A 25760-nucleotide genomic window follows, 5' to 3' on the forward strand; every position below is an offset into this window, starting at 1 on the left:
TTACATTTAAAACCATAAAAATCCTGGAAGAAAACATAGGCAGTGAAATCTCAGACATTTCTTGTCTTGACCGGTGTAACTCAGTTGGGCATTGTCCTTCAGGGTGAAGAAGGGTCACAGGTTCGATTCCCAGTCGGGGTACATCCCTCAGTTGTGAGTTTGGTCCCCAGATGAGCGGTAACCAATCAGTGTTTTTCTCCTTTTCTTTCTCCCTCCCATACTCTTTTTCTAAAATAGATAAATAAGATCTTCAAAAAAATTGCAGACATTTCTCATAGCAATATATTTTTCTGATATATTGCCCTGGGCAAGGGAAACAGTAGAAAAAATAAACAGCCCTGTTTGGGTAGCTTAGTTGGTTAGAGTCATCCTTTTATTTATTTATTTTTTAAAATTTATTTTTAGAGTGAGGGAAAGGGAGGGAGAGAAACATGAATGTGTGGTTGCCTCTTGTACTACCTACACTGGAGACCTGGCCCACAATCCAGGCATGTGCCCTGACTGGGAATCAATTTGGCAACCCTATGGTTCGCAGGCTTGCACTTAATCCACTGAGCCACACCAGCCAGGGCTAGAGTGTCGTCCTGATATTCCAAGGTTGTAGGTTCAATCTCTAGTCAGGGTACATACAAGAAGCAACCAATGAATGCATAAATAAGTGGAATAACAAATTGATGTTTCTTTCTCTGTCTTTTTCTCTGAAATCAATAAATAAAAAAAAAAAAGAAACAAATGGGACTACATCAAAGTAAAGATTTTTTGTACAGCAAACAAAACCAACAAAATGAAAAGATAGCCCACTGAATGGGAGAATGTATTCATTAATGACACATCTGATAAGGGGTTAATATCCACAATTAATAAAAAACCTATAAAACTCAACACCAAAGAGAGAAACAATCTAATTAAACAATGGGCAAAGGACCTGAAGAGGCACTTCTCAAAGAATACAATAGAAAATGTTAATCAGAGAAATGCACATTAAAGACACAATGACATGTCACCTCACACCTGTCAGAATTGGTGTCATCAGTAAATCAACAAACAACAAGTGTTAGTGAGAATTGGAGAAAAGGGAGAAAGGGAATCAGTGTGCACAATTGGTGGGAATACAGATTGGTGTAGCCACTGTGAAAGGCAGTATGGAATTACCTGAAAAAATTAAAAATAGAACTGCCTTATGACACAGTGACTCCACTTATGGGAATATATCCAAAGAAACTGAAACACTAATGCAAAAGAATATATGCACCCCTATATTTATTGCAGCATTATGTACAATAGCCACAATTTGGACACAGCTCAAATTTCCCACAGTACATGGGTGCATTAAAACTGTGGTACATTTATACAGTGGAATACTATTTGGCTATTAAAAAGATGGAACTCTTACTCTTTGCAATGGGTCTCCAGGATGGACCTGGAAAGCATTATGCTAAGTAAAATAAACCAGTTGGAGAAAGACATGTACCATATGATTTCACTAATGAACAAAATAAACTAACAAAAAAAAGAGAAACAGACTCATAGAGGACAGACTAACAGCTGTCAGAGGGGGTGTAGGTTGTGGGAATAGGTGAAAGAGGTGAAGGGATTAAGCAAAGGAAAAATAAACCTCATAGAGACACACGCCAGTTTGGTGATTCCCATAGGTGTGAGGAAAGGTGGTAGATGAGGGTATGGGGCGATAGGTGATGATAGGAGAATACGACTTGGGATGGTGAACACACAATACAATATACAGATGATTTATTATAGAATTGTACACCTGACACCTATACATTTTATTAACCATTATCACCCCAATAAATTCAATAAAAAAGAAAAAAATAGAATTCAGACATCAGAGAACATCACAAGATATAATAGTAAATATTGTTTTGTTAAACTTTTTGTGTATATATTTGTGTGTGAGTACTATATTGCAATGTAATAGACATTTCTTACTTTGGGCCTCAGACTGAAAAGTTTAAAAGGCATAGTTCCACACCATGTTATGACTTACTGTGCAACCTCATTTTATTAAGGTATTTTTGTTCTTGTTACTGCATTATATAAATAGCTTATTTTAGTAGCTTTGGACTAGGTATAAGAAAGAGATAACTGATAATTTGTTAAAAATGTGGTGAGAGGAGAGGATCCAAGATGGAGGCATAGGTGGTCGCACTGTACCTCCTCGTGCAACCAAAACTGAGGACAACAAGAATTTACAAACAAAAACAACCAGAACAGAGAGAAATGAACCGAAGGGAAGTCTGAATACCATACATCCAGTCCAGTAAGGAGGGGTGGAATCGGAGGCCTACAGAGAGGGGTTGAGGGGTACTGGCAGGAAAAAGCGGTGGCTGGCAGACTTGTGAGCAGGGCACAGACCTCAGCTGACGGACCGGTGGCAGACCCTGGGTGCAGGAGGCATCAAGCAGACCCAGTGAGGCTTGCAAGGCAGCTGGCTGTCCGCAGCCGCCAGTTTGAGCGCAGACAAACTAAGTGAAAATGGGCAGTGACACAGATGGCGCAACCCAGGGACCCAGCACTGGGAAACAAAGCCTAAAGGCACCGACTGAAAACATCTGTGGAAGGTGAGGCTGGGAGATTCTTTCAGCCTCACAGGAGGCTCCTCGGAGAAACCCACAGAGTCCGAGAGAGTGCACAAGCCCACCTGCCCAGGAGCCGGCACCAGAGGGGACCAATTTGCTTGTGGGAAGTGGCAAGGGGGACTGGAGTCCTGGTGAGAGCAGAGCAGGCCCCATTGTTCCCTCCCGGACCCCGCCCCCACATACAACGTCACAACCCAGCGACTGAGGTGCCCCACCCTGGTGAACACCTAAGGCTCCACCCCTCGTACGTAACAGGCATGACCAGACCAAAGGAAAAAAATAAAAAAGATGGCTCAAATAGAGTTAAAAGCCCCAGAGCCAATTTTGTTAAGCTACTGAGAAATAGCCAACCTATCAGATGCACAGTTCAAAGCACTGGTGATCAGGATGCTCACAGAATTGGTGGACTTTGGTCATAAATTAGATGAAAAAATGCAGATTACAATAAGTGAAATGAAGAAAAATGCACATGGAACCAATAGTGATGGAAAGAAAACTGGGTTTCAAATCAATGGAAGGGACCAGAAGGAGCAAAGGAACAACCAAACAGAAAAGAATGAATAAACAAGAATTCAAAAAAATGAGGAGAAGCTTAGGGACCTTCAGGACACCTTTAAACATTCCAATATCCGAACTATAGGGGTACCAGAAGGGGAAGAGGAAACACAACAAGTGGGAAAGTTATTTGAACAAATAATAAAGGAGAACTTCCCCAATCTGGCAAGGGAAATAGACTTCCAGGAAGTCCAGGAAGCTCAGAGAGTCCCAAAAAGGTTGGACCCAAGGAGGAACACACCAAGGCACATCATAATTACATTACCCAAGGTAAAAATGAAGGAGAGAATTCTAGAAGCAGCAAGAGATAAGGGGACAGTTACCTACAAAGGAGTTCCCATCAGAATGTTAGCTGATTTCTCAAAAGAGACCTTGCAGGCAAGAAGGGGCTGGAAAGAAGTATTCCAAGTCATGAAAGGCAAGGACCTACATCCAAGATTGCTCTACCCAGCAAAGCTTTCATTTAGAATGGAAGGGCAGATAAAGTGCTTCTCAGATAAGGTCAAGTTCAAGGAGTTCATCATCACCAAGCCCTTATTATATGAAACGTTAAAGGGACTTATCTAAGAAAAAGAAGATAAAAAATATGAACAGTAAAAAAAGACATCAAACTCACAGTAACAACCACAACTAAGCAAACAAAGAGAACAGGAGTGGAACCACAGAAATGGAGATCATATGGAGGGTTAGCAACAGGGGAGTGGGAGGAGGAGAGAGGGGGAAAAGATATAGAGAATAGGTAGCATAGACAATAGGTAGAAAATAGGGGGAGGGCAGGAATACTATGGGAAATGTAGAAGCAAAAGAACTTATGACACATGGACATGAACTAAAGGGGGTGAATGTGGGTGGGAGGGGGTGGGCAGTGGGTAGGGGAGTGAAGGGGGAGAATGGGACAACTGTAATAGCATAATCAATAAAATATATTTTAAAAAATGGTGAGAACAGCTAAAATGAAAAAAGGCTGACAGTACTAAATGTTGACAAGGATGTGGCAAAATTGGGACATTTATGGATTAGTGATGGATGTGTAAATTAGTACAAAGGCTTTGTAAAACTATTTGGCAGTGTCTTCTAAAACTGAACATATGCATGCCCTATGACTCAGCAGTTGTATTGCTAAATATATATCCAACAGAAATGTGAACATGTACACCAAAACCCATATTCAAGAATAATCATAGTAGCAGTCAGAGTAGCCCCAAACTGGAAATAACTCAAATTATCTATCAGCGGTAGAAAGGATTAATGGATTGTGGTATATCCACAAATGGAATACTATACAGTAAATGGGAATGATCGAACCATGTCTGTATGGCATACTGTAATCTCCAATTTCACAAAGATAATATTAAGCAAAAGGAACCAGACACTATTTAATTTTATAAATACAAAAATACACAAAATAAATCTGTATGTTAGAAGTTAATCCCCTGGCTGGTGTGGCTTAGTGGACTGAGTACGGGCCTATGAACCAAAGGGTCGTTGGTTGAATCCCCAGTCAGGGCACATGTCTGGGTTGCAGGCCAGGTCCCCACCCAGGGGTGTATGAGAAGCAACCAATCACACATTGATGTTTCTCTCCATCTGTCTTCCTTTTCCTCACTCTAAAAATAAAATCTTAAAAAAAAAATAAGACATTAAGATACTGGCTGTTTTTGATGGTGGTGGACTAGTTACTGAGAAAGGACCTAAGGGGATTTCTGGGTTTTTGGTCATGTTCTGTTTGTTTATCTGGGGGGCTGTTATATGTGTGTATTTATTTTGTGAAATTTAATTGAGCGGTACACTTAAGATTTTTACATAATAGTGTATGGATATTAAGTTTTAAAAATTTATAAATTTTTGGTTTGTTTTTAGATTTGATAACAAATAAATGCAATTTAGAGGCCACTTTTAAAGTATTCAGTCCCTTTACAAGGCAAAATGCCAGCTGATGGGGGGGCCACAGTGATGAACAAATAGGAGTCTTATTTTTTATTTTCTAAGGACTTATGATTCTTTTTGGAAGATACATACTCAGGTAACATGATATTAGGCAGGCTGTGGGGAGAATGTAATGTTCAAAGTCATTCCTTAAGCTGATAGAATGCTTTTGTTTCTGTTTTTTTTTTAAACACATCTTAATGTGTCCTTTATTTCTGTCTTTTTATAGCACCTGACAGATACTTCCCATGGTGTAAGAAATAAGTGCCTACAATTACTTGGTAACCTTGGCTCTTTGGAGAAAAGTGTCACAAAAGATACAGAAGGCCTAGCTGTCAGAGATGTCCAGAAGATTATAGGGGACTACTTCAGTGACCAAGACCCCCGTGTCAGAACAGCAGCTATAAAAGCAATGGTAAACAGGGTCATGGAAACTAAATGGGGATAGTTTTGTTTGTTTTTCATTTGTATATGGCTAATGATGCCTTGCATACATCCTGAATCTCCCTGCTGGGATACGCCTTATGCATACTTTTCAGGAAGGCTTGGTAGCATCAAAGAGCTTAAAGGCACACATTTCTGCATAAAAGATGTGATTTTCTTTGGGCTTCTCTGGTAGCTTTCTCCTTTGTTTCTGGAACATGGAAGCTCCCTGCATGTTGTATTACATCAGGTTCAGGTGGTACTGTACTTTCTGTGTTTCAGATATACAGGAGAAATTTACCCACTTTGGTGGGGTACTTTTTAGGATGAGATGGTGTTAATCAGTTTTTCCTCAGCCTTATCATCGTTTCATATTTTTCTCATATTCCTTTAGGAGAATCTATTGGTTAGATTTATTAAGTGTTTGAGTATGTCTACTAAAATGTCTTTGACCAGGTTTCTTATTTATATAGCTGTGATTTTGAATAACGGCAAGAGAACCATGTTAACCTGATATAATGGGGGAAAATATATGAGATTGTGGGGATACATTAGAAGTATGGGTTTTTTTCCCCAATCACTTAAACTATATCTTTATTTTATAGTTGCAGCTCCATGAAAGAGGACTGAAGTTACACCAAACAATTTATAATCAGGTACCTTAAATGACTTATCTGCTAGGAAAGGGGAGGTATGGAACTGGGAAGGTGGCACACTGGTTGTCAGCGTTTGAGAACGTACAGCTTCACCTCGCTAATAGCATAGCATTGATTGGGATGAATGTGAGGTTATATTCAAAATATACATTCTAAGAAGAGTAAGGGGGATATGTAATTGAATAGCATTAGTGTCACAGGTGGGCACAGGTAACCAGGTTCTTGGTGATTGGGACAAAGAATTGAACTGAACACGCAGAGTTTATTGCAGAGAACTTGGGAGCAGGCCCACTCCAAGCAGAGATTGACCTTATGGGCTGGAGGGACTCTATTACAGGGCAGATCCTTCCTGGCTAGTTTTGGTGGGCTTTTACTGTGCATGTGCAAATAGTTATATCATTGTAAAGCTATTGGGCATATGGTCTCCCATGATTTTCCCTGATTGGCCACTGGAGAAAGGGTCGCACAATGTTACCAGATGAAACCTCCTTTTTCCTGGGGCACCCTGTACTAGTTTTGTCTTGCCAGCTACCAGTGAATTATAGCTCTCCAGGTCAGAGGTTGGTGAAAAGGAAAGGAATTGTTTATTCAAAAGTCATACAGACTTAAGAGTAATGACTTAATGTCTTCATTAAAATCCCAAAGTCCCTTAAAACACCCACAAACACACACAGTCCTTTCTTCTTCCCTTTGCCCAGTCTGGGGTACCATGTCTCAGGAACAGAAATAGAGGTCTGTGGCTCAGGTAGCCCTTGGCTCTTCCCAGCAATTGGTGCTCAGCTGGCAGGCCTCCCTCAGTTCCCAGCACCATCAGCTGTGTCACCAGGATCTCCAGTTCTTAATACAAAACCACGTAGCATCTTCTCATTGCCCATCAGCAAGAGTCCTTTCACCCCTTTCCCTCCCGAAGTGTCTCTCCTGCATTCTTCTGAGCTGCTAAGAGAGAGCTCTGCATTGCTGCTACATCTTGCTTTCCAGTTTCCTAAGCTGCATGGGCAAAGGGAGACCCAAATCTGCGTGGTTGTCTCCTACTAAAGCTGCATGGTTCTTCTCTGCTAAAGCCGAGTGGTTCTTCTCTTCATGGCTGCCGCACCTGGGTTTAAATCCCAGCATCAGTCTTCCTCTGTAGCCCCATTTCCGACTCTCCCCACAATTGGCTACACTTGCCAACATTCCTGTATTTTTACAGCTTTTCTGGGCTGCCATAATAAGTCCAGGCAGGCATGGCCCTGTGACGTGGAGCCAGTCATCTCCAAGCTCTTACTCAGGCTCTATAACCAGGGAGAGTTGCTCCCAGTTATATCCTGGGTGGAAGTCACCCTATCCCCCTGGCTCAAAGCATGGCCACAGCTATTTAGCATATCTATGAAACCAGGTAAAGGTTATAGATATTATTAAATGACCGTTCTAGAGGTTGTCTGCAAAACAGCTCTCAGTGGCCCTGCTCCATATGTTCCATTCCTAGTTCAGACTTGGGGGGGTGAGGACATCCCATAATTTTAATATTTTCTGGACACCCTGAGTTCTGGACCCCATTACAAATCCTTCTTTTGGGGGCCCCCTGGCTGCACCCTCTTACACTAGTATATGTGGAAAGAACTTTTAGGAGGATTTAGGTAGCTCAGTATAAATATCAGAGTATACAAAGGGAAGTGTAGTGTTCAGAATCAAGAAAGTGGTAGACTTGCTGATCTTTGGTTGGTTGGGCCAAACTTGAAGTCAGTTCTGGGCACCACACTTGATGAACTGGAGGAGGATGACCAAGGTCCTGGGATCATATGAGATGTTACCACGTGGTTATTGTAGTATTTCTTTGTAGTATTGGTAAAGAAAGGCACAATGAATTCATAGTATAACTAGGAGAAGTGGATTGCCTCGCCAGAAAACCTTACAGAGTAGCATTTCTCTTGTAGAATAATTGCAGGAATCTAGAGACAGTCAATCTAAAGCTGTGGTCTGAGACCAGATGTTATTAGCCTATCGAAGTGGTTTTATCTTTCAGAGGAAGATGACAACTAGCTAAGCTCCTGTGACTGTTGTGTGCACCAAGTTTACTCTTCTAGAAAATGAGGTAGAATGGTTTCAGAATGGTTGGTTGATGTGACCAGCCCCTTCTCTCCCTATTGGAAAACTATGTGGGAAGCCAAATCATTAAGAAGGTAAATTTAACCAAGTAAATTTAAAGATCTAATTGGCTTGATTGAATGATTCATGAATCAGACAACATCCCTATAGTAAATAGGATGGTGTTTGGAGGAGTTTTACAAAATGGAAGGTTTTTGTAGGCAGAAAGAAGGTGGGGCGAGGAAATTAAAAAAGTGGATTACTCTGGGCAAGGTTACTTTCCCTTAGGGGAATGCAGGGGGTCTTACCAGACAGATTACCTCAATAGTGCTGAACAGGAAATTCCAGACTGATTGGTTTAAAATTCCATTCTTGGAAGAAGCTGAAACTAGCTTGGTTAGGTTTTAAGTCTTGGTGGGGGTTAGCACAAGTGATTCCAGTTTGGGCCTGTTTTTTGTTTTTGTTTTTTTAAACACTAAGCAAGCAACAATAAGAGCCTTAAGGAAGTAAGGGTGGAATGATGGTATAGAATTTGAGATAGAATGTAGAATTAGGTAGGTACCTAATGAATTGTTTTGTTGCGTTTGAAGGGTTGAGGAAAATTGCGGGCCATAAATAGGTGTGAAGGTCTGAAGCTCAGGAGAGATCAGAGCTAGAGCCATTACTGTCAAGGGAGCATGAGGATACTCAGGGAGAGTAAGAAGATTGAAAGAAACCAAGGATGGAGCTATGGGCAAAGTCTAGTATTTAAGAGGTAGACAGAAGAAAGCAGCCCTAGAATGGCACTGAGGAGCAGCCAGATGGAGGAAGAGAAAAAATATATTACAGAAAAGGCAAGAGGGAGGTCTCATGGTCTCATGTCAAATGAGACAGTGTCAAATGCTGGGGAAAGGTCAGTTAGGATAGGAGGTATTTTTGACTGTTGAAACTCCAGGTGGCAGGGGAGCGGGCGGTGCTACAATCATCTAGTGGGTAGAGGCCAGGGATGCTGCTAAACATCTTACAATGCACATGACAGCTCCTCACAAAAAATTATTTGGTGTAAAATGTCAGTAGTACCATTATTGAAAACCCTGGTGAAATGGTTAGGTAGTTTAAGTGGGATTGAAGAGCAGGTATGATGGATTAAGTCATGAAAATGGATGAGCTGGTAGAGTAGCATGTTCTGCTCAGAGCATGGAATATAGAATTTGAAAATCCCAGACATGGAGGAGTTCTGGGTGTTGTCTAAGTCTAGAGTGTTGATATGATTGAGCGGAGTAGGGATATTCCATTTCAGACCAAAGGAAAACAGAAAAATCTGGCCTCTTTCGGTAGCTTAGTATTAAAATTGTACATTTATTTCAGATGGACTGTCATTCCGAAATTCGTGCTTTGATTTTACAGATAGAGAAAAAAACTATCTCTACTGTTTGAGCCTGTGAGAACAGCAATGTGGGCTACCCCCACTTTGCTGGAATTGTGCTATTCTAGATGGCTTTTGTGCTGTTGGTCTGTGGCTCTGCTTTTAGACATGGGGAAGGAGGGTTCACAGAACACAGACCCAGCAGCTGACAGAAGCCAAGAATTCTTTGTTGGACAAAGGCCTAAGGAGTTAAAAGCATCCACAAGTATTATGATTGGCATCCTTATCTAGCCACCCAATCTTCATTGTCAAAATAGTTTGAACATCCCCTGGGGGGAAACAATACTAACAGACTTTTGAAATCCTTGTTTGCAGGCCTGTAAATTGCTCTCTGATGACTATGAACAAGTGCGAAGTGCTGCAGTCCAGCTTATCTGGGTTGTCAGTCAGCTCTATCCTGAAAGGTCAGTGTGGGTGTGAGCCCGCTTTTCTTCCTCGTAAGCCATTTTTCTCTCCTCCTACCATGCAAAAAGCCCACCTCCGGAAAAGGAATGTCGGTTGGATTTTTGGAAGGCAGTATGAGTTAGGGGAAAGCACAGACCAGATGCCTGGTCCTTGTTCTTTAGCTCTGTCATCCATGAACTTTCTGTGTATCTCGGGAAAGATACTTCAGCTCTCTGAGTCCCAACCTCCTCTTCTATAAATGAACAGTAAATGAAGGGATGAGACTGTCTTTCTCAAGTGCTTTGCAGAGGCTCCCTCCCCCCCTCCCCATCCTTTTTAAATCTTTAAAATTGTTTGGGGCCCATTACAGTAAATACAAGGGCCAGATAAAAATACCAGGTGGTTTGAGAGTAACAATCCCTTATGTAGTGTCTTCCTGGTTAAAAATATTTTTGCAGTAATCAAATCATTTAGTCTCACAGTGATTCTTTAAAGTGGAGAGACTAATATATATATATATATATATTTTTTTTTTTTTTTAACAAGACTAATTAGAATCTGCTTCCTCTTTTAGGACCAGATATGCAAGTATGTTTTATGTAAATTTATTGTGAGATTTACTATATTGACAGCAATGCAAATACAGAATAAAGATATAAATATAAAGATATAAAATACTTGGTGGTAGCTAGTTTTTAGTATCTTCACAAATCTTTGTATCTTTGATAAGGTAAACACTTTTATTCAAGATAGTGAAAATTTGCGGTGTAACTTAAAGGGCTGGTTTATATTCCCAGAGTCATTTGTTTACTATGAAATGTACTTCATCATTCTAGGATTTTAATTATTTAATTATCATTTCTACTTGTGCCAGTCTTCATTGTCATTTCCATTTTATCGAACCTGAAGCTTTAGGTGTATGCTTTGCCATTTGTGGTTTCTTTTCTTTTAATTTAGCATTGTCCCAATCCCTTCTTCTAATGAAGAAATTCGCTTAGTTGATGATGCATTTGGAAAAATTTGTCACATGGTCAGTGATGGCTCCTGGGTGGTTCGAGTTCAAGCTGCAAAGCTATTGGTAAGTTAACACTTTTTTTTTTTAAAGACCTCTCTCTCTCTCACTCTCTCTCTCTCTCTTTTTCTCTCTCTCTCTCTATTTTTAAAGATTTATTTATTTTTAGAGAGAGGAGAAGGGAGGGAGAAAGAGAGAGAGAGAAACATGGATCAGTTGCCTCTCACATACCCACAACCAGGGACCTGGCTAGCAGCCCAGGCGTGTGCCCTGACTAGGAGCTGAACCAGTGACATTTCCATTTGTGGGACAACACCCAGCCAACTGAACCACACCAGTCAGGATAAGTTACACTTTGCTTAATGAACACATTACCTATTACACTTACACATTTTGAGAAACTACCGGATAGGGACCATTGTAACCCACTATCAGAAATTCTAGTTTTTTTAAGAAAAGATGTTATTTATTTTTAGAGAAAGGGGAAGGGAGGGAGAAAGAGAGAGAGAGAAACATCAATATGTGGTTGCCTCTCGTGCGCCCCCTACTGGGGACTTGGCCTGCAACGCAGGCATGTGCCCTGACTGGGAATTGAGCCAACGATCCTTTGGTTTGCAGGCCAGTGCTCTCTGAGCCACACCAGACAAGGTGAAATCCTAGTATTTATTTTTAAAATAAAAAGAAATGGCTTACCTTTCCAATGGAAAAGTAGTCTTTTAGAACTAGAAAGAATTTTAAAGACTATTCTGTTTAAAATTGTTAGCATATGATAGCCAAGGCCTAGAGAAAAATGAAAATTATAATAAAAATAGTTACTACCATTTATTAAGCACCCATTATGACCTAGGTACTTTGCTATGATTCCATATACATGATCTTATTTACTCTTCACAGTAACCCAGCAATGTAGATGTTGTTACTCCCATTTTTCAGGTGAGAAAACTGAGGCTCTGAGAAAGAAATTGTCCAACTTACACAAATAGAAAATTGTAGAATGATATTCAGATACTAATTGCCTGACTTTTAGGGTGGTATTTGCTACTGTTTTACCTTTGGGTACTCATAGTACATTTATTAAAAAATTTTAACTTTTCAGAGATGTATTTGTCTTATAAAAGGACTATTGACCTTTGAGCTATCACTTGATCTTAGTTTCGGTTTCCTCATCTGTTCAGTGGGTGTTAATAACTCTCTTATTTAGCTCACTGGTTGTCATGATGTTCAAATGAGATACTGTCTATGAAAATGTTTACAAATTGTAATGTATTCTACTGTGTGGGATAGTGGGGGTGGTTATAGTATATAAATATATATAAGTATCTATAAAATTTTGTAAGGCCCTGGCTGGTGTGGCTCAGTGAATTGAGTTCTGGCCTGCAAACTGACAGGTCACTGGTTTGATTCCTGGTCAGGGCACACGCCTGGGTTGAGGGCCACGTTTTCAGTTGGGGTATGTGAGAAGCAACCTATCAATGTGTCTCTTGCACATGGATGTTTCTCTCCCTCTCATTCTCCCTCCCTTCCCCTCTCTCTGAAAATAAATAAAAACAAAAATAATTTTTTTTGTAAATATCACAGCAAGAAAATCTGAGATTCTTTTCGAACACTTCTTTCTGAGGACCTCTAACTCTGCCAGTATTGGTAAGATTGCTGGTTAAATACCTTTGTAACTGATTGTATTGGACATAGAACCAGTGATAATCCTATTCTATGACCAGTATTTATGGGGTAATTGCTAAAACCTGTGTGAAGTATTTTCATGGAATAATAAGGAACCTGGATGATTTCAGTATTTTCTGCTTATAAATTATACCGCTTGTTCATAATAAAATACAGAGTTAAACAAACCAGTTGTTGTTGATTTTATTTTTCAATTCACATTTTAAAACTTTGTTTTGGTCTGTTAATATTTAAAAATTTAGAACAATCTATTCATTTATCAAACTCTTTTTTATAAGATTTTATTTATTTATTTTTAGAGAGAGGTGAAGGGAAGGAGAAAGAGGGAGAGAAATATCAGTGTGTGGTTGCCTTTAGCACACCCCCCACTGAGGGCCTCGCTCGCAACCTAGGCATGTGCTGTGACTGGGAATTGAACCAGTGACCCTTTGGTTCGAAGGTTGGCACTCAATCCACTGAGCCACATCAGCTGGCACTCATCAAATTCTTTTATTTAACATTTACCGAGCATTTACCATGTATGTGGTGTTTGTGTGTAAGAGAGCACAAAAGAGTGCGTGTGAGAGAGAAGCGGGGGACTGTTTAGAGAAATAATTTATTGATACATCTTTATCTGAGTAGGCAGCTCAGAAAAGTAATCCTTAAAGCTGGGTCATTCAGATTTTTCAGTTTGTACCCCATAGGATCTGAAATTCATTTATATAAAGCTGTGTGAGTATTGAATTACAGTGGTGAATTGAAAGGTTTCCACTTAGATGACTCTAACTTGAGTTAGGTGCTTTATGTTATAATTTCAGTAATTTCAAATTTGAACAGTTCCCAATTATGTAAGTAATTATGTTTGTACTTCAAAAGTAAATAATATTCTAATCTTGCTACTAATAACTTATTTTTATTGAGTTTCTAGCCTACTAAGGTAGACACTTTTTGTTATACACACACATGCAGTACACTCGCTTCCTTATATACACACACACTCATGTACATACTCACTTTCGCAAATAAATTTTAATCCTTCCAGACGTGTCCAGCCTTTTGGCCACGCTGTCTTGGACCACACATTAAATACACAAACAGTAATGAAAAGTGGTCAGCAAAAAAAAAAAAAAGATTTTAAGTAAATTTACAATTTTGTGTTGAGCTGAATTCATAGCCATCCTGGACTGCATGTGGCCTGTGGGCTGTGGATTGGGCTCCTCTGTATTTAAACTCTCTGAGAAGGTATTATATTACTCATTTTGTATACAGGGTGGGACAAAAGTGAGTTTAGAATGTAAGTACACAAAACAGAGTTTATTCTTCTTTTTAATTTTCAGCCAAGGATATATTTATTGATTGTAGAGAGAAAGGTGAGGAAAGAGAGAGACAGAGAAAGAAAAGGAGGAGGAAGGAAGATTGATGTGAGAGAGAAACATAGATTAGCTGCCTCCTGTTTATGCCTCAACTGGCTATTGAACCTGCAGCCTTCTGGTGAACAGGATGACATTCCAACCAACTGAGCCGCCTGGCCAGGGCAGAGTTTATTCTTGTATTATTATTTATTTATTAATGTAGTATTATCCATATGAATAACTGTAAACCTGCTTTTGCCCTCCCTGTATAATAAAACTAAGGTTTAGGAAAGTGATGTAATTTGTCCGCGGCCACATAGGTATTAAATAGCACCTCATGATCTAAAGCCCATGTAGAATCCCTTCCTAATGAGGGTACAGTTACACATCGGGGGCTGTCGTTGTGCAGTTAAGGCCCTGCTGGTTTACTGGTTTCTCTGTGTAATCAAAGAGGCAAACTAAACTGCCCGCACCGACTCTTGAGTAGACAAAACCTGTGGTCAGGCAAACTACATGTTGCCTTCAGCCCACATATGCATCAGGTTAACAAACACTAAGCCCATAGTCTATATTTTCGAAAGAGTTGGTAGTCTGGTAGGTTGACATAGGCAGTCAGTCGTTTATAATACCTGGTGCTTTAGGGAAGAGCACCTAACAGCCACAGAAAGCTTTTTGGAGGAGGCAATTTCTGAGCTGAGTTTTGAAGGCTGAATATGAATTAGCTGGATAAAGAAGTGGGGAAGGAAAACATACGATCAGAGACATAGAAGAAGTATAATAGTATGCATACTAATACTACACTGTACTAGCATACTAAATCATAAACAGTTTAGTACTTCTTGGTGTGGGGGAATGATGTTCCGTGTGGGGGATGCACAGCAGGTAAAGCACAAGAAGAGATAAAAAACAAGGTTCTTTAAGAACTTAAGTCCATTGTGCACAAACCAGAAATAGTCTCCATTCTTGGCTTATAGTAGAATAAATATTTTTAGATGTGGTCTGTATAAGAAAATTCAAAACCATGTAAAAGGTTGATTTTTGGTTATCTGTAATTGCCCTAATAAGGGAAAGAAATGTGATTTCCAAATACACAGCTCCATTCAGTTATTTAGAATACAGTCACTACTTTGTAAATAATCATGATAATTGATGTGTTATCTAGAATATGTCCCTTAGTTCAATAATTTCTTCTTAAGATGTTTCATTTCTCTTATTCAATAAGGTTTATTTATAAGCCTCCAGAAGTCTTTGACCTTAAATTATAACATTTTCAGATAGACTGTGGCTTTTACCTCTGCTAAGTCTTCTCAGGGCAGTGCTTTCCTGGAGCAAATGAAGATGTCCTGGTCAGGGGCAGTTTTACGTCACACATAGTAGTTCATCTTTTTCTTTTTTCTTTTTTTTTTTTTTTTTTTTGGTTTGCTTTTCTTTTTGTCACCTAATTGAGTAGAGGCTAGGAGCCTTCAAAGAGTGCATAAGACTTATGTTATTACACTAGTGGAGCAGTTTTTGCCTTGAAAGAAGGCTTGACACACTAGTTTTTTAAATATCGTGGCTTTCTTAGTGTTATGATTATAGGTTGTGTAGTAGTGGTGATAGTACATTTGGAGAGAACTTACCTGAATATGTTTGTCTTGATTAAAGTAGACAAGAATATAGATGTTTTTCTTTTGTGTGTATTTGTTTCAGTAAAACTATTTATGGATGTTGAAATTTGAATTTAGTATAATTTTCATGTATCACAAACTGTTATTTTTCCCCAACCACTCAAAAATGTAAAAGTCATCCTTAGCTGGTGTGGGCTGTATAGAAACAGGCAGTGGGCGGGATTTCGCTGATGGGCCATTGTGGGGGAGCTCTGCCCGCAGGCCCCACCCCCCAGCTATGCAGAGGAGAATAAGTCTACCAAGACACGATCTGCTTGGGGAGGAAAGGTGAACAATCTCAAAGGAGAAGGGCCAGGAGCCTTTTCCTCAGTGGGCTTTTATTGGGTTTAATTTGCACAGAAATACAGGTAAAGCTCATCAATCATTGTCAGACAGTAAGGATCAAACAACAGACAACATTCAAAGAACTATGAGGGCCTATTCTGAGTCAGGGTCTGATAGCTAAAGAGCTGTAAAACTTTGGGGAACAAACTCTTTTTATGTTTGGACCCTTATCAGAAAACTGAGGGCATTCTTAGCAAAGCAGTTTTCACAGGATTTTGTGTATTCTTTCTTAAGCCTGATAGCCCTGGGGAACCTGCCTATTCCAGCACAGGGCCGCACCCACCTCCGGGGTTGTTTCAGGCTTAAGTCAGGCAGGGGATGTAAGGCAGCCAAGAGATTAGGAGACTTCTTGCAGACAGAACAGACTCAAGCTATGTCAAAGCCAAGGGGCGAGGGTCCATCACCCCCTTTTGCTATAGCCTCCCAAGTCCTTCCCTATTGGCCCCTTTGTGACCATGCCTGTTTTAGTTTGTCCTTTTCTTGAGGAATCTTACCAGTCATTGGCTAACTGGTCAGGTTCGGGGCCAGGCAGTGTGAAGTAAAGGAGGCAGAGGCAGAGCCCCTGCCAGGGAGATAAGCTTTGTCTCCTTAGTGGCTTATGGTCCCAAGGTCTCTTACTCAGTGTTAGCCATGGATGGTTAAAGCTTCTGAAACCAGGAAGGGGTGTTCCCAACAGGCCATAGTTTGCTGGCTCCTGCCTGAGATAAGATATGATTGGTGTCATTTGACTACTTATAACATGAAGGAAAAGCCAGCATGTTGTTTAAAATAATTAAATTTTTCTGAACTGAACAGCCTTGAGACTGGAAAAAGAAAGGCAAGAAGAAATGTCTACTTTGTGTTATTTGAATCAAAGCCAGTTTATGTGAGCTCATTTAGCATCCTTTTTCCCCCTGGAACTGTTGGAGATTAGATAGACAGATAGATAGATAGATAGATAGATAGATAGATAGATAGATGGATGATAGGTAATATATATACACACACACAGGGTTTTCAAATTCTATATAAAAACACCATCCATAACAAAATTATGAATACTCTTTTTGTAAATAAGATGTTTTCCATTATTTTGATAAAGTCACTGTAAAGGAATATGTGCAATTCTGTGTAAGTAATAACATTCAGACTACAGTATTCCTGATAGCACTAATAAATTCCATGGGTGTTTCATTTCACTTTAGTGCTTTCAATTTCTTTTTCTCACATATTCTTGCTGTTGCTGAGAAGAAATGAGTTTATGCAGTAGCAGCGAAGTCTAGTCAGTCATGGGTGCATGCATACTTTTTCAGAGAACACACTTGTTTGCACAAAACTTTGCTTTTGAAGAAAGAAATGTACTAGTCACCAGTTTGTTATCTTTCTGTACACATAACCCTCCACCACTCATCACCAAGTTATGGAAGTGCTGATTCCAGAAATGTTCCCAATGATAGCATGGAAGGTGATATGAGGAAAAATATTCCAAATGGATACTTCATTCTGTTTCATGGACAGATTACCACTTAATAAATAATAAAGCAGCAGTTTATCTCCACACAATAGCAAAGATTTTTCTTGCATCATTCTGTCACTTTTGTTCCATCCATTAAACACAAATCTTTTCTATAAGAAAATACCTTCTCCTTATTAAGAAGCAGCCAAAGGTTTGAAAATTCAGACTGCTCTTTGTACCCTTTTATCCTCTTAACAGTGAGAAAAGGGAAGAATGTTACATTCTTCCTAGAAATGCATAGTATTGGTCACATGGATGTTGTTTCATCTATTCTGATGGTTACCAACTGCATCGATTTCACTTAAGTTATACTTTTATTCTTCTTTGGAATGACAGTTCCTGGAATCATTAAATAGAATATTCACAAATGATGGTATAGAGTTCTAGAAATGGAAATATCCACCTACTGTAATACCAGTCCAGCCTTTTCAGAATCTGTTCCTGGACACCTCTAGTTGTATAAATAATATTGTAAATTGCCATCTTCTATACCAGACTTGAGGTTTTTCCAAGAATGTTTTATTTTCCATCAAACCTAATGCGTTAAATATACCAAATCCTTTCAGTTGAGCTATAATGAGCGCACCATTCGTAAAGTCTGCCAGAAGCATCTTGGTGTGTGTGTTGTGGAAGGAGTAGGCAGCTTTGAGACTCTTGTGAGCAGGGTGGTGCATGACTGCGGAGGGAAGTGTGCAGAAGCTCAGGAAGTCATTTTACCCCTGGAGTTCTGTGCTACAGCTGTGCCAATAATGTGCTCATGGGGGAGAAACCAGTAGACTGCTTTGTCTTCATCCATCACGGGATGGCTGAAACCTATTCAGGTAACTGTTGGTGAATTCTCATGCTGCTTTGATAGCTCTTGGTTCCTCCATCTCAAGCCCAAAGTCTTTTCACATCCAGAAATCTGTACAGCCTCATTGTTTGCTGTAAAGTCCTATTTCTACTCAAGTGGGAAAATTTCACTTCTACCAGTTTTGGGGGGTTTAGTGATCAGCGCCAGTCTCTGCACATGGCACTGCCTTAGGAAGAACCAGTCTGTGGTATAAATGGCCTGGAACATCCCTTCCAGTTCCGCTCTTCTAGTTACGTATCGAATTAACACTGGGCTACTAATTTTCATTTGTGATCTCAATTTCTTGTGAACACAAAGAAAGTTGATTTTGACTATCTTCATATTATTATTCATTAGATCTTTGATTTTCACAATGGGATCTTTGATTTTCTAGACTAGAGACCCAGAGCAAAAATGTCACACATTTATCCTGTTGTAAATCCCAACGGTTTCTGGGATGGCACCTATGAACCCTACCAGTTTCTTATTTGAAGACACTGTGACCCCACAGTGCCACTGAAGAAACCAGCCTGCGGGATGCAGAGCCCGAAGCAGGCACTTGGATAGATAGTCAAACCAGAACACGTCATCCTCTACATAATTGTCATTGAATAAGGTGTGCAACCCCTTGCGCTCTTCAGCATTACTCAAATCTACAGTGTCTCACATTAAACCCTGTGGAAAGGAGTATGGGTTTCTTTTTTTTAAGATTTTATTTATTTTATTTTTTTTTAGAGAGGGAAGGGAGGGAGAAAGAGAGAGAGAAACATCAATGTGCGGTTGCTGGGGGTCATGGCCTGCAACCCAGGCATGTGCCCTGACTGGGAATCCAACCTGTGATGCTTTGGTTCACAGCCCACGCTCAATCCACTGAGCTACGCCAGCCAGGGCTTAGGAGTATGGTTCTTGACACACGTTGTCATTATCTGTTTCAATTGCACCATGAGATATTACTACTTGATTTAATTTGGGTACTGGCTGTGTGTCCCCAAACTGGTAACTGTGTTTGGTAGCCTCCTTGATGTTCCTGGCGGGGCCCTCAAATGCCATTAACAGCTCTGTCGCTTTTTGACTGTCTTGCAACTTACACATTGGAATGGTGGGATTTTTTTGATGGCTGTTACGGCTTAATGTCCTGGGAATCAGATGCAATATCTGACCGGGTGCCTCCAGAATTTGGTTTCTTCATTTTTTTCTCTTCTGTTTCTTCTTTTTTTTTGGCACCCAAATTGCCTCTGAGACTTCCTTTGGCATGTTCCATCTCCTCCTCATTGTCCCTGTCTATCCCACATGTGTCCTCCAAAGGACACCTTTGGTCATCCAAAGACTTGCTGTCCTCCACCATTGTTGCAGTGCGGGCTGCGGAGGTGGCACTGGGAACCTGGGTGCAGCATGGCTGTGGAGGCGGTAGCCGGAACTATAGATGTTTTTATGATTGCTGAGGTATACTTTATATCTTTTTGGTCTAAATCTGCTCTTCCTGTGCTTTCATGAATGATCAATGGTCTACGAAGTCATGAGCCTAGAGGTATTTGGAATTATCTTTCTGTGTCTCATATCCCCTGAGTCATCAGCTGTTATCAGTTTTGCCTTGACATACCGTGAATCCACTCAGATCTACCCCTTCTCTATTTCTGCTAGGCCTGTACCAGTTCAGGTGTGACCATTTTTCAAGTAGATTACTGTAGTGTAGGGCTCTTGGTATTTGTGGATTTGAAATGGAAAGCTTTGGCTATTCTTAGGTAACACTGGAAATTTGTTGCAAATAATGATATCTAAATTCATAAGGCCGGAATTTAATAGTACCCCCTCTTTGCCAACTGTGTTGGGAGTTTAGCTGAAGGCATTGAAGGGTATTGATTGAAACTGTGGATTGAGTAATATAGTGTGAAGTCATTAAAACTTTCTTTATAGGAAAAAAAAATGCCCCTTAAAAAGCTAACTGTTAACACTGGGGCTAAAACTAGAGAGAAAGTGAGGAGCTCTTAAAAAATTTATAGTTCTTACTCATAAAATTGATGTTTTGTATTTAAAAAATTAATGTTAGATCTCATATTGACTCAGATCTATGTAACATACAAGGCCACCAACTGTACTGGGTAGAGATAAGAAAAAGTGGTTTTGAAACTCCTTAAGTCAAAACGGTACAACTGCTGCTCTCCTAGAGTTGCAACAAAGGTGTTAACATGGGTGGGGCTATTCCCAATAGCATGTAACTTTCCATGGAAAATGTGCTTGGAGAAAACGTCTGAGCCTTTTTAAACATTTCTAACTTGGGAATTAGAGAATGTCTCCAATATATTCCTTAAGATGTCTAGGGCTTACTTTAATAGCCTCTTAACTGGTCTCTGCTTCTTTTTGATTCCTTTTGGTCCATTAGCCACATTGCTGCCAAGACGATGTTTATGAGGTGTGAATCTCTATTTCTCCCTTATTTGAAAAGAGCAAGTTACCTCAGCTCTCAGCCTCAATTTCTCGTCTAAAAAATGGAGGACCATGCATGTTCTTCATGGGATGATGGGGAGAATACAGTTTAAAATATAAGTGAAATATTTTGTACATCATCGAGCTCATTAAATATTTGACAGAGATTATCTAGTTACTATTCACAAGGTAAATGCCTTACTTTGGCAAACAGGCCGTTTATAGTCGTAGCCCTACCTGTCTGTACTCACGGCCTCATTTTCAGGACCCCATCTTGTGTTCTCTTCATAGAACCACCTGATGATTCCCACAGGACATTCTCACTTCATGCATTTGCACTTGTGGTTCCAGTTCTCCCTGCCATCACCCCTTACTGCTTGTCGTCTGAGTTCCCAGAGTGCCCTTTATAAGTGTGTATTGCAATTCATACCTTAATGGCAATATCTCTTTTCAGTTTCCGTCACTAGTCTGAGGTCATTGAGTGTAAAATTGATGTCTTGGTTTTTGTATTCCCTCTCCTGGTAGAATCTGTAAGCATATAATTGAATGGTTGCTAAATAAATATTTGTTTTATTGAAAGAATGAATAAATGAGCAAATGAATGGAAAGAGTGAAATGGAGAGACAGTGAAGAGTTAAGGCAAAGGATTCTGGACCTGGGTTTATAGCCCAGCTCTGTAATTTACACTTCTTGTGACCTTGAATGAGTTACTTAATTTTTGTGTACCTTCTTTTCCCCCATATTTAAAGTGGAACTAATAATAGTATTTACTTTGGAAGGGGACTAAATGAGTTAATATATGTGTAAAGCACTTAGAAAAATACATGACACAATAAGCTCTATTTAGGTGCTAGGTGCTGCTGCTGCTGCTGCTGCTAATGTTTTTATTTTTTTCCTGATGATTCAGAACCCATAGGCACCTTTAGTATCGAGAATAATGTTACCTTCACACATTTAAGTTGGCTGCGAACTTTGACTATTAAGATAATGTTCAGGTCTTAAAAGATGTTCAATTTGTTTTGGATTCTTTGGTTTTACAGGGGTCTATGGAGCAAGTCAGTTCTCATTTCTTGGAGCAGACACTTGACAAGAAGCTGATGTCAGATCTGAGGGTAACTTGAATTCTTTGTTGTCTAAGCTGGGTTTCTGTAACTAACATCAATGTAACAACATATGGCAAGTTGATGTTGATTTAACTTTGCAGCCGGTGCATTTGTTAAATTAGTGTGGGGTGATTAGATTACATTTTAATTTAAAATCTTAGTAACTTGAACCAAATTACAAGCTACTTCATTAAATTTTAAATTATTGTAATGAAATACTTTGCACAAGTTGTGTTTTACAAAGAAGAGCCAGTATTAATTTTCTGTTTGTTAGAAATTACAAAGGTCTGGTCTTATTTTTTGGATTGTTACATCTTAGGACTTCTTTCCAACGGCAGTTCCCATAGAGGAGTGAGTAAATTTTTCCTTGCCCTGCAACAACATGCTTCTTATGGAATGCCTTTAACCTTTTACTGTAATAGTTCTCTGATATAGTTGCCAGGATCAAATATGAGTCTGAGAATATGATATGTACATTTACTGTCAATATCTTAATTTTTAAATTATAAAACCAATAATAAAAACATACATAACTTTGATAAGTAGAAGGAGAAGGGAAAAAATGTACCCACTTTGCCATTCCTCTAATACAATGACTTTTGCCATTTTGATGTATTTCCCTCCAGCTCTTTTGGTTTTGTATGTATTAAATATTGTATGCAGATAGTTTTATAATCTACGTTTTGGTTTTGTAGTCTGCTTTTTACATTTGCCCCTATATCATATGCTTTTTTCCCGTATTGCCAACTTTATACTTAGCATTTTTACTGATTTCATAATATTCTGTTAAGGAGATTTGCTATCATTTTTTAGCTCTTTATTATACACTTAGATTCTCCTAATTTTTCCACCTGAATAAATTACATAAAGAATATGATCTTTGTGCATATTAGATCTTTTCTTCTTTTGAGTTATTTGGTAAGATAAGATACATTCTAAGGAATAGTTGAGAAGTTGCTATGAAATACTGCCATATGATATTCCTGAAGGGCATGCCTTCATTTGAGGTAGGTGACTGATGAAGTGTTCTGTGTGTATACCTGGATTGAAGTGTGAAGAAGGATATTCTCATGGTAAATGGTGAGGGATTGGTGATCCTCAGACATGTCACAAGGTACAAATTGTACTGCTGGGTCTGACCCACATCCTGTAGGCTCAGGTGCTGTAATTCATCAGTGCCTTTCAGACAGCCACAAGGATGTGGATTCTCACCAAGAAGAATGTTCATAAGAAATGGATGTATAAAGTGCTCATTTATGAGGAATCGTAACTCTCAAGTGGACTGAATGTTTACTTTAGCTAACCAGTATATTTCCTATTAGGCATTCTGTGCAGAAAATGAATTTACTAGAAGGGTACTTGGGAGCACAGTGTTGCTCAAATAGAGTACAGGGTTGTCAAATAGAAACTTAGTTCTAATGGGACTGAAAACAGTTCTTCTGTAGGACCAGTGTATTATCTGCCCAGGACGGTCCTTGCAGGAACACTGCAGTCATTTACCTCTCTGGTTCTTCCTTTCCTGTGTTGTCGTTGCAAACATGAGCACCTGTCTGATCAACACATGCTTTCACTATCTTTAATAAGGTTATGATCCCTAATAAGGTTACTGTCCACAGTCTTTGGTTTTTAAGTTGAATTTGCATTTCTCTGCTCTGATCTATTGAGTTTATTATTTTTTTGGAAGTTTAATGCTGAGAGAGCAATCTTATGTCCTGCCGCCCCCTGTCCTCAGGGTGCATCTTGTTGTTCCTTCTGAACCTCCTGCAAGCAGTAATTGTTGTTGTCCTCTGCAGAGGAAACGCACTGCGCATGAGCGTGCCAAGGAGCTTTACAGTTCAGGGGAGTTTTCCAGCGGCAGGAAGTGGGGAGATGATGCTCCCAAGGAAGAAATAGACACGGGGGCTGTGAACTTGATCGAGTCAGGAGCTTGTGGAGCCTTTGTTCATGGATTGGAAGATGAAATGTATGGTAAGTATGACTGCATAAGTACAGTGCCCTTTATTGAGTGACTGTTGCCTGTGAGGGGTTGTACTGATGGATATACACACATTGTCTCATTTAGTCTTCAGAGTCACAGATGTACCTTCTATTATTTTAATTTTACGAACAGGTGGGGTTGAGGTCCAGGTGATATATAATAGAGTGGTTAAGAGCATGGACTTTGAGTTCAGTCAATCTAGGTTCAAATTGCAACATTTTAATAAAACAAGCCTAACAGTGAGCATTTCTGAATAGTGAGAATTAAATGAGATTATATATACATAAAACACTTGGCATAGTGCCTGGCCCATATGGTAAGCACTTAATATATTGGTAGTAAAAATGGATATTATTGATATTATAACAATAATAACTTGTTATTAGTCACCCCACTAGTATGAAATAGAAGCAAGATTTAAACCCAGGTATGTCTGACCTCAAAGCCTTTGTATGACTAACAGAGACTGTTACAGCTTCATTTTTGAAAGATATTTTCACTGACAATTGAATTCTAGATTAATAGGATTGTTTTTTGGGGGGGTTGGTTTATTTGTTTTGTTTTTTAGTCTTTTAAAGTATCTTACAGTTTTTCTATTGTATTCTGTTGGGAAGTCTGCTGTCATTTAAAAAAGCATTTTTGTTCTTGTGTACATGATATGTCTTTTCTAGATGCTTTTAAGGTTTTCTTAGTATCACTGGTTTTAAATGATTTAATTCTGATGTGTCTTGGTTTAGTTTTCTTTATGTTTCGTATGCTTGAAATTTGTTGAGCTTCTTGGAACTATGGAAGGTCTTTGGTCAGTATTTCTTTGAATAGTTTTCTGGCCCCATGCTCCAATTACATGTGTATTAGGTTACCGAGGCTGTCCTGTAGTTGACTGGTGCTCTGTTTTCTCTTTTTCTCCCAGTCTTTTTTCTCTTTGTTTCATTTTGGATATTTATTGCTTTGTCTTGGAGTTAACTAATCTTTTTTTCTGCAATGTCTAAGCTGCTGTTAATCCCATTCAGTGTATTTTCATCTCAGACATTGTAGTTTTTCATCCCTAGAAATTCTATGAGAACTCGGGTTTGTTTAGTAATACCATCCACATATCTACATAATATGGTTTTATACATACTATCTGCATTCTCTAGGTTTGTCAACAGGGAGTGCTTTTACAATAACTGTCCTAATGTTCTTGTCTACTAGGTCTATTATATGTGTGATTTCTGGGTTGGTTTTGGTTGATTGATTTTTTTCTTCATTATGGATTATATTTTCCTGCTTCCGTGTATGCCTGTTAATTTTCAATTGGATGCTAACCATTGTGAAAATTACTTTATTGGGGGCACAACATAGTCATATTACTATGCATATTCTTGGGCTTTGTTCTGGGATGCAGTTATTTCAGGTTCAGACCCAAGCAACTAGGGCTTATTTTTGTCCACTACTGAAACAGACTCTCCTGAAAAAACAATTGTAGACCCTGTGTGTGCTCTGGAGATTTTTCCCTCTAATCCTGGTGAGTGGTTCTTTCTTAGATTGTGGATTGTTTCTTCACAGATCAGAACTCAGCCTTCAGCTTGAGGAGGACCCTCTCTAGATCTCTCAAGCTCACTGTCTCTGTGCAGCTCTCTCCTTTCTGGTGCTTTGCCCTATGAATTCTAGCCACACGGGCCTTTCCAGACCCTCAGCTCTATCTTCTCAACTCAGGAGACCGCAACCTGGAAACTCTCTCCAGACAATAAACTGGTATAATTGTAGAACTCACCTCCTTTATTTCCCTTTTCTCAGTGATCACTACCCTTTATTGCCTGGTGCCTAATGTTTGAATACTGTTTCATATGGTTTATATCTGTTTTTAGTTGTTTCATACAGAAAGATAAATCTGGCCCCTGTTACAACATCTTAGCCAGCAATAG

The 25760-nt window shown here is 39.4% G+C and overlaps 1 protein-coding gene across 1 annotated transcript in view; it reads left to right on the top strand.

The window, feature by feature from the left end:
• Positions 1-25760, top strand: part of INTS4 (integrator complex subunit 4) — a 104844-nt gene that overhangs the window by 30224 nt on the left and 48860 nt on the right. The window contains exons 5-10 of the mRNA XM_028515359.2: positions 5308-5493; positions 6107-6157; positions 9942-10030; positions 10968-11088; positions 21816-21887; positions 23672-23846. Coding sequence (XP_028371160.1) covers positions 5308-5493; positions 6107-6157; positions 9942-10030; positions 10968-11088; positions 21816-21887; positions 23672-23846 — 694 coding nt within the window. The remainder of the gene's footprint in view (positions 1-5307; positions 5494-6106; positions 6158-9941; positions 10031-10967; positions 11089-21815; positions 21888-23671; positions 23847-25760) is intronic.

This window comes from Phyllostomus discolor, chromosome 6 (genome assembly GCF_004126475.2).
Source record: "Phyllostomus discolor isolate MPI-MPIP mPhyDis1 chromosome 6, mPhyDis1.pri.v3, whole genome shotgun sequence".
Taxonomy (NCBI): domain Eukaryota; kingdom Metazoa; phylum Chordata; class Mammalia; order Chiroptera; family Phyllostomidae; genus Phyllostomus; species Phyllostomus discolor.